The sequence below is a fragment of the Eublepharis macularius genome, chromosome 11 (assembly GCF_028583425.1).
Source record: "Eublepharis macularius isolate TG4126 chromosome 11, MPM_Emac_v1.0, whole genome shotgun sequence".
In the NCBI taxonomy this organism is placed as follows: Eukaryota; Metazoa; Chordata; class Lepidosauria; order Squamata; family Eublepharidae; genus Eublepharis; species Eublepharis macularius.
The window spans coordinates 94,963,576-94,975,977 of NC_072800.1; the positions used below are offsets into that span (position 1 = coordinate 94,963,576).

Genomic DNA, 12,402 nt, shown 5'->3' on the forward strand with positions numbered 1-12,402 from the left:
GTACAACCTGTGCTCGATTACTTCTGTCTGCTGAAAGCCCTTTTCCTCCCAAAGGAGAAGGCTTTCATCACACACGTAGAGGCAAATGGCAGAGAGTCCATAGAGGTGGCCTTTGGTTTTCAGACTGGTGGTTTGCTTGGGGGCTGGCAGAAGGTCCCCCCCCCCTTTTGGCCAACAGCTTGTTGTTTTGGTCCATCTGGTAGCCCAGTAGAAAGCGCTTTATGAGTTTTCAGTTTTCATAATTTTATAGTGATCAGCTTATTGTTTTAACGTGTTGCAAATCACTCTGGGAAACTTATAAAAGATGGAAGTAGACAGACTTTTCCAGATTTATAGCCCTTTGTGGGCTATAATAGTCCTTGATAAAGATCAGGTTCAGGGAAACCAAGACAGCCCAAAGTGATCTGAATCCATTTTTATTTTTGAAGCTGTGTGAAAATACTTTCTTCGTGTGGTAGTGGAGAATGCCATCAAGTCATAGCTGATTTATGGCGACCCCCTGCAGGGATTTTCATGGCAAGGGATTAGCAGAAGTGGTTTGCCATTGCCTGCCTCTACATAGCAGCCCTGGTCTTTATTGGAGGTCTCCCATCCAATTACTAACCAAAGCCAACGCTGCTTTGTTGCCAAGCTCTGACAAGACTGGACATGCCTGGGCCATATGTCACCTTTCTATCCCCTGTTTGGATTTACAGTTCAAGTTTACTTCCCCCACTGAATAAAGGTACAGAGATTGCTGAGGTGGTTACAGTGACGGCAAACTTTGTATAAAGAAAGGAGGTCTGTTGTGAAGTGGTCAAGATAAATGCCGGACTGGAGAAAGTTTCTCTTTTGTGACCTGACCCAGTACTGGAAGTGGGGGTCAATTAAAGTGTGTTTGTAATGGACTCAAGGTTCAGCCTAGAGGAAGGTTCTTCTGCACTGGCCCCATTGAAATGAATGGAGAAGCGCAAGGGCAATGGGGGGCAGGGGAGGAAGGCGGCATTCGGGGGAGACTTTGGACACTGGAAATAGATGATAGGCAGTGAGTTATGGGAGAGGGTCCTACACGGAGGTGCCTTCAATCTCTTGTAAATCCTTTCCTTTTTTGGACTTTGTCTGCAAAGCTTGAGCCTGTTTAATTAGACAGTAGGGCTTGTCTCGATTCTTCCGCACCATTTCCTCAATTTTAGTGAGCAGCTCCTCAGCTTGTTTCTCCCTCTCTTCTCCTGTTTTGCTGTTGTTGAAACCACAGTATCGGTTGCTGCACGCTTTTAGCAATTCCTGGAGATATTTGTTATCTGAGTGTTTCGTATATTCTTCCAGACTTTCACTGCGCAGGTCTTCTCTCCGGGAAAATACGACAATCACGTATTCTCGGGCTTCTTTGCCAAAGATCTCCTTTACCTGCTTTGCTGCTCGACGGTCCTCCTCAGTAAAACGGCCCATTTGGGTCACCAGCACCAGAGCGTGGGGGCCTGGCCGGGAGAGATCAAAGCATTTAGCAATCTCAGGGGAATCCTTCGTAACATCAGGATCGCAAATAGCTGGTGTGTCGATCACGACAATTTTCTTCCCCTTCCACTCTCTCGTTTCCTGCTGGCACGTCTGTGTCACGGAGGTGAATTCAAACCGGGAGTCGAAGCACTCTTTCCCCAGGACGGTGTTTCCAGTTGCGCTTTTCCCCGCTCCCGTCTTCCCAACAAGGATGAGGCGCAGTTCTGGTTCCTCAGAAATTAGGTTGTGGCTTTGTGGATTGGTTGTGTCTGGTTTTGGTCCTGTAAGGGGAATAAAACAGTTGGTTAGTCCAATAGCTTCTCATGCGGATTAAGACATAAACTCTACATTTCTGGATTTATGTATGCCCAGTCACGTGATGAAATTTGTTTCCTTTGCAGGATTCAGCAAAGTAAACGGTTCTGTAAGAGCAGCAGATACAGAACCTGCCAGATAGACTTCCGTGAGACTAAATGACTTCCCTCTGGTTGCACCACATGGCTGCAGACCAACCCATCCATAATGCAAAGGGCCCCCCTGCCTGCTCTGCCGGCTACTGCAGAGTCTGTTCCCAAAATTAACGTGGCATCTTGCAAGTGTGTTTGTTTGTCTGCATTATTTTTAGTCCATCCTTCTCACTGAGCCCAAGGTGGATTTACACGGGGCAAGCCCATGCAATCAGCACTTGGGACAGTCAATAAACAGTACAATAGGGAAGGCATGGCAGAACCTTGAAAATGAGCATACAGTTCAAACACAGGAAACATTATTGGAGCAAGCATAAGTACTGTGATGTGACCTATTAAGCAGCCAGAGGCTGCTGAGATCTCTGTCCTTGCCCAGTGCCTGGATGTCGTGGTTGGTTAGTTGAGAGGGAGTTGGCTGAAGTGAAATCCATCCAAACAGAAGTCATGTAGCTGACTCGGTCTGCAACAATAGTGGACCCTCCTCTTCCATCACTTGATGGAGTCCACTTTACAGTGGTGGGCTCTGTTGGGAGTTTGGAAGTGTGGCTGGATTCCACCCTACCCACGAACAAGCAAATATCCACGGTGCAAAGCTGGCACTGTACCATCTCCGCCAGGCCCACCAATTATCCTCCTATTTGTCTTGCCACAGTGATTCATGCTATGGTGACCTCTTGCCTGGACCACTGAAACTCAAGACTACATAGGACTACTCTTGAAGGCACTTCAGAGACTCCAGTTGGTTCAGAATGTAGCTGCTAGACTGCTGACCGGTACACAATGGTCAGCACATTTCACTTTGATCTTGAAGCAGCAGCCCTGGCGTCCAACTGGTTTACGGATCTAATCCAAGGTGTTGGCTTTAACCTTTAAAGCCATGACTGGTCCGGGACCCTCATAGCTATGGGAGCGCCTCTCCCAGTCTGTTAATAGGATGGGGAGTTAGCTTAGCAGTCCAGAACTAAAACAGCGCGGATCTAGCCAGCTATACCAAGGTCCATTTTCAGAAATCCCCGTGACAAAGAGGCAGACTACAGATGTTCAATCAATAACGTGTATTTTCTAATTGTGTGGCATATGCCTGAAATTACACACACATCCAAGGTTACATACAAGATCTAAGAAATACAGAATATAATGCCATAGAGTTCACCCTCCAAAGCAGCCATTTTCTCCAGGGGAACTGATCTCTGCCAGCAGGAGGTCAGTTGCAATTCCAGTAGATCTCCAGCCACCCCCTGGAGACTGGCAAGCCTACACAGCACTCTCGCAGCACAGCTTTAGAATGGGGGGGGGGGGTTGCCAACAGGGCACCCCTGTGCACACCTTCCCTGGAGTCTGCTGAGTGTTTGGATAAAAGGGGGGACCCAGGAGGGATTTTGCCCGCCAAGGCTTCTGATTGGCCATGGGAGATCTGATTTAAAAAGCAACACTGCTTTGGCAGCAGCTGCCACCACAGCACGGACTGAAGGTGAGCTGTCCGTATGCAAGAGGACAGTTTTAAACCATGTGCTGACTTTAAAAGGCTTCCCGTCAAGCAAGAGTTCCTGCTTGAAATGTTGAAAAGTTACTGTTAGACTTCTGCATGACTTCACTCCCTGACATTTTGTGGTTGTGGGTCGCCATCCTCCAGGTCTCCCAGAATTACAACTGATCTTCAGTTCCCCTGGAGAAACCAGCTGTTTGGGAGGCATTATGCCCTGCTGAGGCCCCTCCCCTCCCCAAACCCCACCCTCTCTAGGCTTCATCCCCAAACCTCCAGGAACTTCACAACCTGGAGCTGGCAACCCTATGTGGTTGGCTCTGCTTCTTGTGGCAGCCATTTTGTGGTTGGCTCCACTTCCTGTGGGAGCCATTTTGTGTTTGCACCCATCACCCCAAGTCATTATTCCAAAGGTGCCTGCGAGGTCAAAAAGGTTGAGGACCCCAGATCTACAGCATGCAAGGTGCTCCATGTACGACATTTCAGCAAGCCCTACAACAGCCCTATCAGGCAGGCCACCATTATTGAGCCCGTACACTAGCTGGCAGGAGCATGGCTGAGGAATATCAGCTTCCGACCTACTAGGTTCAAAGTCAGGGCTTCCAGCTCAGCCTCTTACTGCCATATACAGCCTTGACCTTCCTCCGGTACAGAATGCACAGCCTGCTCTTATACCATGGCTTTGCGGGTCGGGGTCGCAGAAAGGAAGGAGACCTTTTTTGCAGGCTGGCTGGGTCTGTTCCACTAAGATCACTTTTCCCACACCTCGTTTTTCCCACCGAAAAGGATGCATTTTTAAAACATTACTTTTACATCACTTGCGTGTAAATGACATGTACTCATGAAAGCCTAAAAGAAACAACAGACGAATCAGCATCAGAAAAATCGGGGCAGAATGCAAGGGAAGGGAACAGCAACATGCCAAACCAAAGAGAAGCCAGCCTGGCCCTCGGGCAGCTCATCCCCCGAGCTGTGGGAGCCTTGTGGGGCCTGAGTGGAGAATGTCAAGGGGTGCTTTCAATGAGGGGAAACAGCTCCGTCCCCACAAAGCAGGCGTCACTTTGAGGACCCTTTTTGTTTTGCTTGCTTGTCGTCAATCCTGTGGCCCACCTAGTGTTGCCTCCAAAGAGCCGCTCGGAAGGGGTTTTGCTTGGTCGCCAGGTCAGGTGCAGGGAGGACGCATCCTTACAGGAGGGTGCAACAATCAAACAGACTGTCCTCCTTAAACATTTCTCGGGTGTACAACGGAGCGTTGGGGTTGACCTGTCTCATCTTGTCAATCATCTCAATCAGCTCGGCCACCTGGGCCTCCCTTTCTGCTCCCGTAGCAAGATTGTTGAAAGCCAGGTATCGGTTTCCACAGAAAGCAACCACCCCTTTGAGGTCCTCGTTGGCCTTGGCTAGGAAACTGGTCAGAGGCCTGCCCCTTAGGTCTTCCTTCCGGGTGAAGAGGAGGATGGTGTAGTCCCGCGCCTTCACCTTGAGAATCCTCTGGACTTCGTCAGCCACTGCCTTTTCTTCCGGGGTGAAACGGTCCAGCTTCAGGACCAGAACGATGGCATGAAACCCCGGATCGAGGACTTCCACGGAATCTCGGATGATTCTGGAAGTCTCCTTGTTTCCACGATCAGGATCAAAATAGCCAGGGGTGTCCACGACAGTAATTTTCCTCCCTCGAAAGTCACCTTCTTTCTTTTCGCATTTCCTTGTCACTGAGTTAGGTGAGACATCAGAGACGAATTTCTCCTCCCCGAGGATGGTGTTTCCAGTTGCGCTCTTTCCTCCTCCAGTTTTCCCAACAACGATGACTCTCAGTTCAGGAGCTGATGAAAACAATCAAGGAACATTAGGCCAGACCGATCGTGAGACTGGGATCCGAGAAACAATTTGTCATCAACCACTGCTGAGCTTATCTTAGAAATGCGTATGCCATTTCCAAAGAAGGAAGGCTGTGGCATGTGGAGCTCAGAACCATATACGTTACCATAGCAAAGTTAGAGAAGGACTATGTTCAAACATTAAGATACCATACCTCTGGAGGAAGCCGCATGTGTGTGTCTGCCATGTTCCTGTCTTCAGTAAGAGGTGGGCTTTGGTTCTTTACAAGACAAGGGTGGTTCTGGCAAGGGGAGCCTAACAAACTACCCTGGCTGCCCTCCCCGCCCCCAGTCACGCATGAGGGGTGAAGGATGCTCCCTTGTTTAGTGGGTGTCTTTGCACCAAACAGCGAGAAGAGCTAAGCGCTCTTCTCAATGGTGCTAGTTTCAGAGAATGAGCTGAATGCGGACAGGAGAAAGGCTGTCCTGTGGGTTCCGGAATATCCTGCACCCGGTTCCTCGGAGGTCCTGAGAGCTTTACCTTTGGAGACTCCAGCCATGTTAGCTTGTCAAGAACAATTCCCAGTGCAAGGCCCTCCGAATACCTGTGGAGAAACACAAAAGGGAAAGCTGTGCTGAGAGAGGAAAGGCGGCCTTGTGAGGTCTGCTTTCACATACCGTGCACCTCTCCACGTCCAAGAGGGAATGTCTGCTCTTCCAACCCAAGCCTTCCCCTCCTCAGGCACTTGCCCTGTCCAGTGACAAATGTCACCAGGCACCATCAAGAGTGAGCGCAAATGTTGGGCTTTCTCCGTGGCTCTTCTCGTGTGGCTTCTCCCATACAGGCAGCGGCCAAGTCATGCTGCTTCTCCCTTGACAACATTGTAAAAGAGGGCCCTCCCTCTCTGTCCCTTCAGGAAAATCTCTGGTGCACACCCGGGTCGTCTCTTGCCCTGGCTACTGCAGCCTCCCCCCTCTGGGCTTCTGCTCTGACACATCCACACAGGCCACCACACACTCCCCTCTATCCCACACCCTGCGGCCGGAATCTGATCCCCCTTAAATCCCGAGAGTGGCTTCCTCTTCTCCCCTGGATCCAAGGTAGATTCCTCCAGCTTTCTTTCCAAGCCCACCACAGCCCATCAGAGATCCATTAAGTTCATGGGTACATCCGGAGATGGGATAGGTTGGCAGGAATGAGTATACAAGCATATGCACTATTGATACAAGGAGCACGATTCCTCCCTCCCTTTGAGCAGTTAGCCTTTAGGCGCGAAAACCCTAAGAAGTTCCATGAGGACACAATGGCTTAGCCTGGACAGAGAAAAGCAGAAGATCACGAAGGCAGCAAAGTCCTTCCCTCTCCCCTGAGAAACGGTTGCATTGTTGGTTCCAGCTGCAAGGCCAGCGCCGCATATTTGCAGAGATAACAGGCTGCTTTCCTCCTCTGTGAAACCAGCATTAGTACTTTCGTTTTCAGGCAAGCCAGGAATGGCATGGCAGGAGGCTACCTTACGAAGCACAAATTGAGCATACCGTCATACTGGAGATCAACATATCAATTCAGAGAATACATCAATGGCATGGGTGTGTGTACATATGACACCGGCACCTCCCGCCCCTGCCCCGCCCCCCGTAACTGCGCTGCCCCCAGCACGCCTGCATGACGCCACCTGTCTATCTTCCTTCTGCTCCCTCTGCTACATCTTCTCCCTTCTCAAAGACTTTGGTTAAAGCCCTTAAACCTCACCCCCCCTCTCCACACACACAGTGCAACGAAGCTTAGCTACAGAAAGGAGGGGGGGCTCTTCCTCTGCTGAACGCCCCCCCCCCCCGCCGGCCCCATCCCTCTTCCTTCCCCTTGTCTACCGTTCACCCCCCTGCCCTGCACAACAGACTGGAAGCTCCTTTGGGCAGGGCCTTGTCTTCTTGTTACTCTGCAATGCACACTGATGGCGGCACAAATGTGTAACTAATCGATCCTGGTGATAATGGATAAGAATTAGCGTGGTTGGCTCTCGTGGTCCTTTCTTAGGTGCCCAGGGTAATGCTGATTGAGCGCCACTTTGGGGTCAGGGAGGAATTTTCCTGCAGGCCACATTGGCCTGGGGTCCAGGAGGTGTTTTGCATTCTTCAGGGCACAGAGCAAGGATGGGGAGTGGGGGGGGGGATAGCTGTGCATTTCCTGCATTGTGCTGGGGGTTGGACTAGATGAGCTTTGGGGTTTCCTCCACCTCTATGATTCTATGGCTTTTGGACCACAGGTAACAGAGGGCATTTGAAGCAAGAGCCAGCAGGCGAGGAGGCCATCCTGCAAACACCGCTTCCTTCCACATAACCCAGAGTGCTTTCCCCTGGCTGCCTTCTCCCTAGCTACGGGAATGGCCCTAAGTCGGTGGCAGTGGCTGCTTGGCATGGGAGGGGGAACCATCGGATATGGAGCAGGCAGAGCCTCCCAGCCGTCCCCCCTGCCTGCTGTCCCTTCGCCTAACCGTTCCTGGCTGCCACGGTGGTCGGAGACACCACGCACCTGCCTGCCACTGACCCTCTCCCACGGATCAGTAGTCTGCAAGAGACGGTGGTGGTGGGCCGGCCTCCCCAGCCGGCTGTCCCTTGTGGTGGCAGGAGGCTTCCAATTGCCACCCGGCAGCTGATTGCCGCAGGAGGGGGGGCAGCGCCCAGGGCGAGGGAGGCAAAGGGAGGTGCTGCAGGCCAGCAATGGTCAGGGCAGCAGCTGGGCAGGGGCAAATGGGGCAGCAGCCCGTGCTGAAGCCCCCTCCCCACTTGGTGGTGGACAGTCACCCGAGAGGGGTCCGTCGCATCACTCTGGTTTGCTCCTTCATGGGCTGCTCTTCTTAGACAAGGGTGATGTTTCCAGCTGTCCCGGAAGGCACAGTCCTCCCCCCCACCGCCTTCTAAGGAAGCTTTTGGGAGGCAGAGCACGCAAGGGGGGCAGAGACCCAGCCCGGCTGCCGGACCGTTTCCCACAGGCTGCCCAGGCCTCCCTTCTGCCGGATCCAGGCATGCTTGGCTCTCCGGAGGGCCCAGGAGGCTGCCTTGGAAAGGACACCTGTTGCTCTTACTGCCTCTTGCACAACTCCGAGTGCCGCTCTCCAGGATGGGGAGTGATGCAAAGAATTTCCCCAGGACTCCAGAAGAGGCTTCTCTGCTGTCTCCTCTGGCCAGACTGAAGGCCGTGCGGGACTCTGCCCCATCCGTGGCAGGGAGGCAGCAGCCCAGCCCTCCGAGGGTCTGCCACTCTAAAATCGCAGAGGTGATACGGCTTTGTGGTCAGGAGCCCCAGGCAGGCTTCAGCGCTGCGGAGTCTCTCCCACACGCGGAGAAATATTGCGGAGAACAAGCAAGGCTCCCTACCTGGGCTGCTTCTTTCTCCGCTTCGCAAAGGGCACGGCTGTCTTGGGTGCCCTCCAACCTGCTCTTCGTGTTGCTCGGCTGGCTGCTTTTCAATCTATGCACTGCCAGGACGAGGAGGGGAGAGGAGTGATTGTGCAGAAAACATGTGACTTTGCTTAAACCGAAACTGTAAAACTGAGAGCGGTATTTCTCTCTGCAGAGTTTACATTTCAGGAGAGGCGCCTTGAAGAAGGAGGCAGAGAAAGTGAGTTCAGGCGAGCGGGGCTGCAAGTCGGGTTTCACTCTGTAAGCACAAGAAGGTAAGGCCCTTTTGCATCTTTGCTTTAACTCTGCTGCAGTTTTAACGAAATATGCATAACTGTAGAAAAGACCAAGCGGGAGGTTTGAGAGGGAGTGTGAGAAGGGGGGGGGCAGACAGACCCCCCCCTTGTAGGATTCTCTATGGTCTCAGGGGATGGAGCAAGCACATGTCTCCAAATTCCATCTCTGCGAGGGTCAGTTCACACATGCAGGCCATTGCTAGAGTAATGATCAGGCAAGGTACATGTAATGGAGTGACTAGTGCGGCAGCCAAGTTTGCAGAAGATTATTTATTTATTCATTCTTTTATTTATTTAATTAGTCTTATAGTCCGTTCACCCCGCAAGCGGGCCCAGAGCGGATTACAACAATAATACAAAGTTAAAAACGGGGTAGCATTAAACAGTATAAAAACATGAATGTACGATTTGTTAAAAACAGCACCGCACGTATTGTACAACCCTCCCGCATCAACAAACCTGTGGGGCAAGATGGCCAGTTGATAATAAGCAGCAGAACCAGAGCGGTCCAATGGCACCTTAAAAACCCATTAGATTCCCCAGGTATTTGAGAGGGAGCTTTAACTCCCGAAAGCTCATCCCTTGGAAATCTACTTGGTCTTTAAGGTGCTATTTCACTCAGATCTTGCTCTTCTACTGCAGACCCCCACGGCTACCCACCTGAAACTATTTTGCTGAAATACAGTTATCTTACAGGTTGCTGCATCAAGAACATAACTTATTTTCATTTTCTTTTCTAATTCTAGGAAAGGCTAAAAAATGTGGAGAGTCTGGCTACTTATCTGTTGGTGTTTATCACAGCTGAGCAATTTGCTCACACGTATCTTTGGTAAGATCTTCCTCAGCAGTTTTGGAAAGCCAGTGATAATTTGGAGATAACATAAAAAAACCTGAGGAGGCAGGGTATAAACAATTGGAACCGCTCCTTCTCCTTTATAGCGAAACAGCGCAAAATGGCCTATCTCTGCATATTTATTTAGCTGTCCTGACTTCAGCTGTCTAATAAAAGAACTACACGAGCACCTACGTCTCAGATTAATAGAAGGAACCTGATATTTACCCTTTACTGGAAAAAAACCCCCTTTGTGGGATGATGGTCCTGGAGGCACCAGTTTTGTACCACAGAAAATGTGGAATTTCTTAACTGGCAGAAGTCTCAAGTTGCAGGACCCCAAAGAGTCAGCACGCCACTTCGTGCTGCCACCCGCAGGTCCATAATAAGAAGTACACTTGCTCAGTGACTTGTAACAAGATCATTTTTTCTGTTTCTGAGAGCCAAGCTACTAGTGACGCCTGACAGGTTGGACACTTGTCAGCTTCCCTCAAGTTTTGATGGGAAATGTAGGCATCCTGGTCTTGCAGCTTGACTCTCCATTTAATTGAAGTTTACAGAGCGGCAGTCTATGTGAGAGAGAACATGAGGTTGGAAGGGGAGTGCAGGCATCGGGCTCTTTCCAGGAGCCCCGCTTCCCCTCCGCTGGGGGGCGGGGGGCGGTTTCTGTAAACTTCAATTAAATGGAGAGCCAAGCTGTAAGACCAGGACGCCTACATTTCCCATCAAAACTTGAGGGAAGCTGACAAGTGTCCAACCTGTGTCAGGCGTCACTTGTAGCTTGGATCTTAGTCCCTCTGCTTTCTCCAAACTACCATGAAGGTAAGGGTAAATTTTGGAAATCTCACTTGTTAAAGTTGTTTCCAATTCAGCTGACTCTCCTTGTCTTCCTTCAGTACCTTGATAAGTCTGAACCAAGTTTGACTTTGTGGTTGCAAAGACTAACTTACTCAAAAAAAGATACTGAAAAAAGATGTATCTCTGAGCCTCCTCCCAAATATACCCTCTTCTTAGGGATCCCAGGTCCTGTGTTGAGGGTGGGGGATCCCCTACTCCAACCCTCCGCCCCCTGCCACCAGTCACCTGGCCTGTGGAGGTGGGGGGAAGAAGGGGGTATAGGCCTTCCGAACGGGGTCCCGAGGCAGTGTGACGATGTCACTCCCGGCAGTGATGTTGTTATGTATTGCTGGAGTAGAACGAAGGCGCCCGAGGCCTACAAAGCTATTGGTGTTTGGGGCCGGCATGGCCAATCAGAACTGTTGCCTTGTAGCCAATCGCTGTGCTTAAAAGTAGATACTTGTATATAGTTCATGCAAACAAAGGATTCTAGCTGCTTACGTTGTATTGGTTGTTGTAAAAGTGGGAGTGGTTTCTACAAGTATAAATTGGTTACTGTTGAGCCTGAGTTTTTAGTCTATCTGCTTCCAGCTTCCAATAAAGATGTTATTATAATAAAGAGCTGTTAATCTCAATATATAATACTGGCGACGAGGATGGGATCAGAAGGTGGGTAGGCAGCCCTGCGATGCCAAGAGCGAAACCACTCCTGTTGCTGGGGAACTGTTGCCTCGGCTGACCCAGAGCTAAAACACAGCCACCCTGTCGCAATTCACCGATAGTGAATCATGGTCACCAAGGGCCATTTTGAAGCTTTTGACTCAACCTCCGAGGACTGGGAGTCATACATCGCAAGGTTCGAGTTGTACCTTGAGGTGAACAAGGCCACTGATGTGGACCTCCAGAGAGCAACCTTCTTCAGCATCTGGGGGCAGTCCACTTTTGACATAGCCTGGGCACTCATGGTGCCGGCTCAGCTCCAAGCTATGGCATTCAACATAATTAAAGACCGGCTCCGAGACCACTACTTACCACAGCCATCAAAGATCGCCAGCCGGCACGCTTTCTACAAGCGGGACCAAGCCCAGGCTGAGTCGGTGACCATTTTTGTTACAGCTCTCCAGCAAGCAGCATGACAATGCAACTTCACTGACCTAGAGACTACGCTCCGAGATCGACTAGTATGTGGTCTGCGGGACGAGAAACTGCAATGTCAGTTGTTTGCCAAGAAGGAACTCATGTTCAAGGAAGCCCTCAAGGAGGCACTAGCAGCAGAAGCAGCTGACCAGTCGACAAGAGAGGTATGCCAGTCACGGAGTACTCCCCTAGCAAAAAAGGTGGAACCGGTCCATCATGAGAGCATTGAGAGTGATTCAGGGGACGATGACGAAGTTCACATGACTCAACTGGTACAGTCCAAGCGAACCGGACCGCAATGCACTAACAGGTTGCCCTGCACCAGCTATGGAGGAAGCCACGACTGGAAGTCCTGCAAATTCCACGAAGCCAAATGCTGGGCTTGCCAAAAGAGAGGGCACATCGCACATGCATGCAGGGCACCCAAGAGCAGAGGCTCCCCACCACAGACTGCAACGACAACGGTCGGAATGGAAGGGTTTTTTCCAGACTGAAGAATGCCACTCTGTGACCAAGTGCTCCTGCTGTACCACAGTCCTGAACACCCAAATACCCACCAGAGAGAAGATCAGGGTAATGGTGCACATCAAGGTATAAAGTAATAAACTGCTTATCTAGTGCTCACCTAATAGAACACTAGGTATCCGCAGGAAGAGAA

General features: G+C 50.8%; 2 protein-coding genes across 3 annotated transcripts in view; one reads left to right on the plus strand and one right to left on the minus strand.

The window, feature by feature from the left end:
* Positions 1–407: 407 nt before the first annotated feature.
* Positions 408–8,686, minus strand: LOC129337689 (GTPase IMAP family member 1-like). Of its 2 annotated transcripts, none has more exons than XM_054991597.1 (3): positions 8,619–8,686; positions 5,785–5,848; positions 408–1,757 (listed from the first exon to the last, which is right to left on the minus strand). In XM_054991597.1, the coding sequence occupies exons 2-3, from the start codon at positions 5,801–5,803 to the stop codon at positions 1,045–1,047; spliced, it is 732 nt and encodes a 243-aa protein (XP_054847572.1). In that variant the 5' UTR covers positions 5,804–5,848; positions 8,619–8,686; the 3' UTR covers positions 408–1,044. The 2 variants fall into 2 exon arrangements, with proteins under 2 accessions (XP_054847572.1, XP_054847573.1); XM_054991598.1 differs by lacking the exon at positions 408–1,757 and adding an exon at positions 3,010–5,249.
* A 148-nt stretch (positions 8,687–8,834) lies between these two features.
* Positions 8,835–12,402, plus strand: part of LOC129337381 (uncharacterized) — a 45,328-nt gene continuing 41,760 nt past the window's right edge. Inside the window, exons 1-2 of the mRNA XM_054990983.1 lie at positions 8,835–8,917; positions 9,685–9,767. Coding sequence (XP_054846958.1) covers positions 9,698–9,767 — 70 coding nt within the window. The 5' untranslated portion in view covers positions 8,835–8,917; positions 9,685–9,697. The remainder of the gene's footprint in view (positions 8,918–9,684; positions 9,768–12,402) is intronic.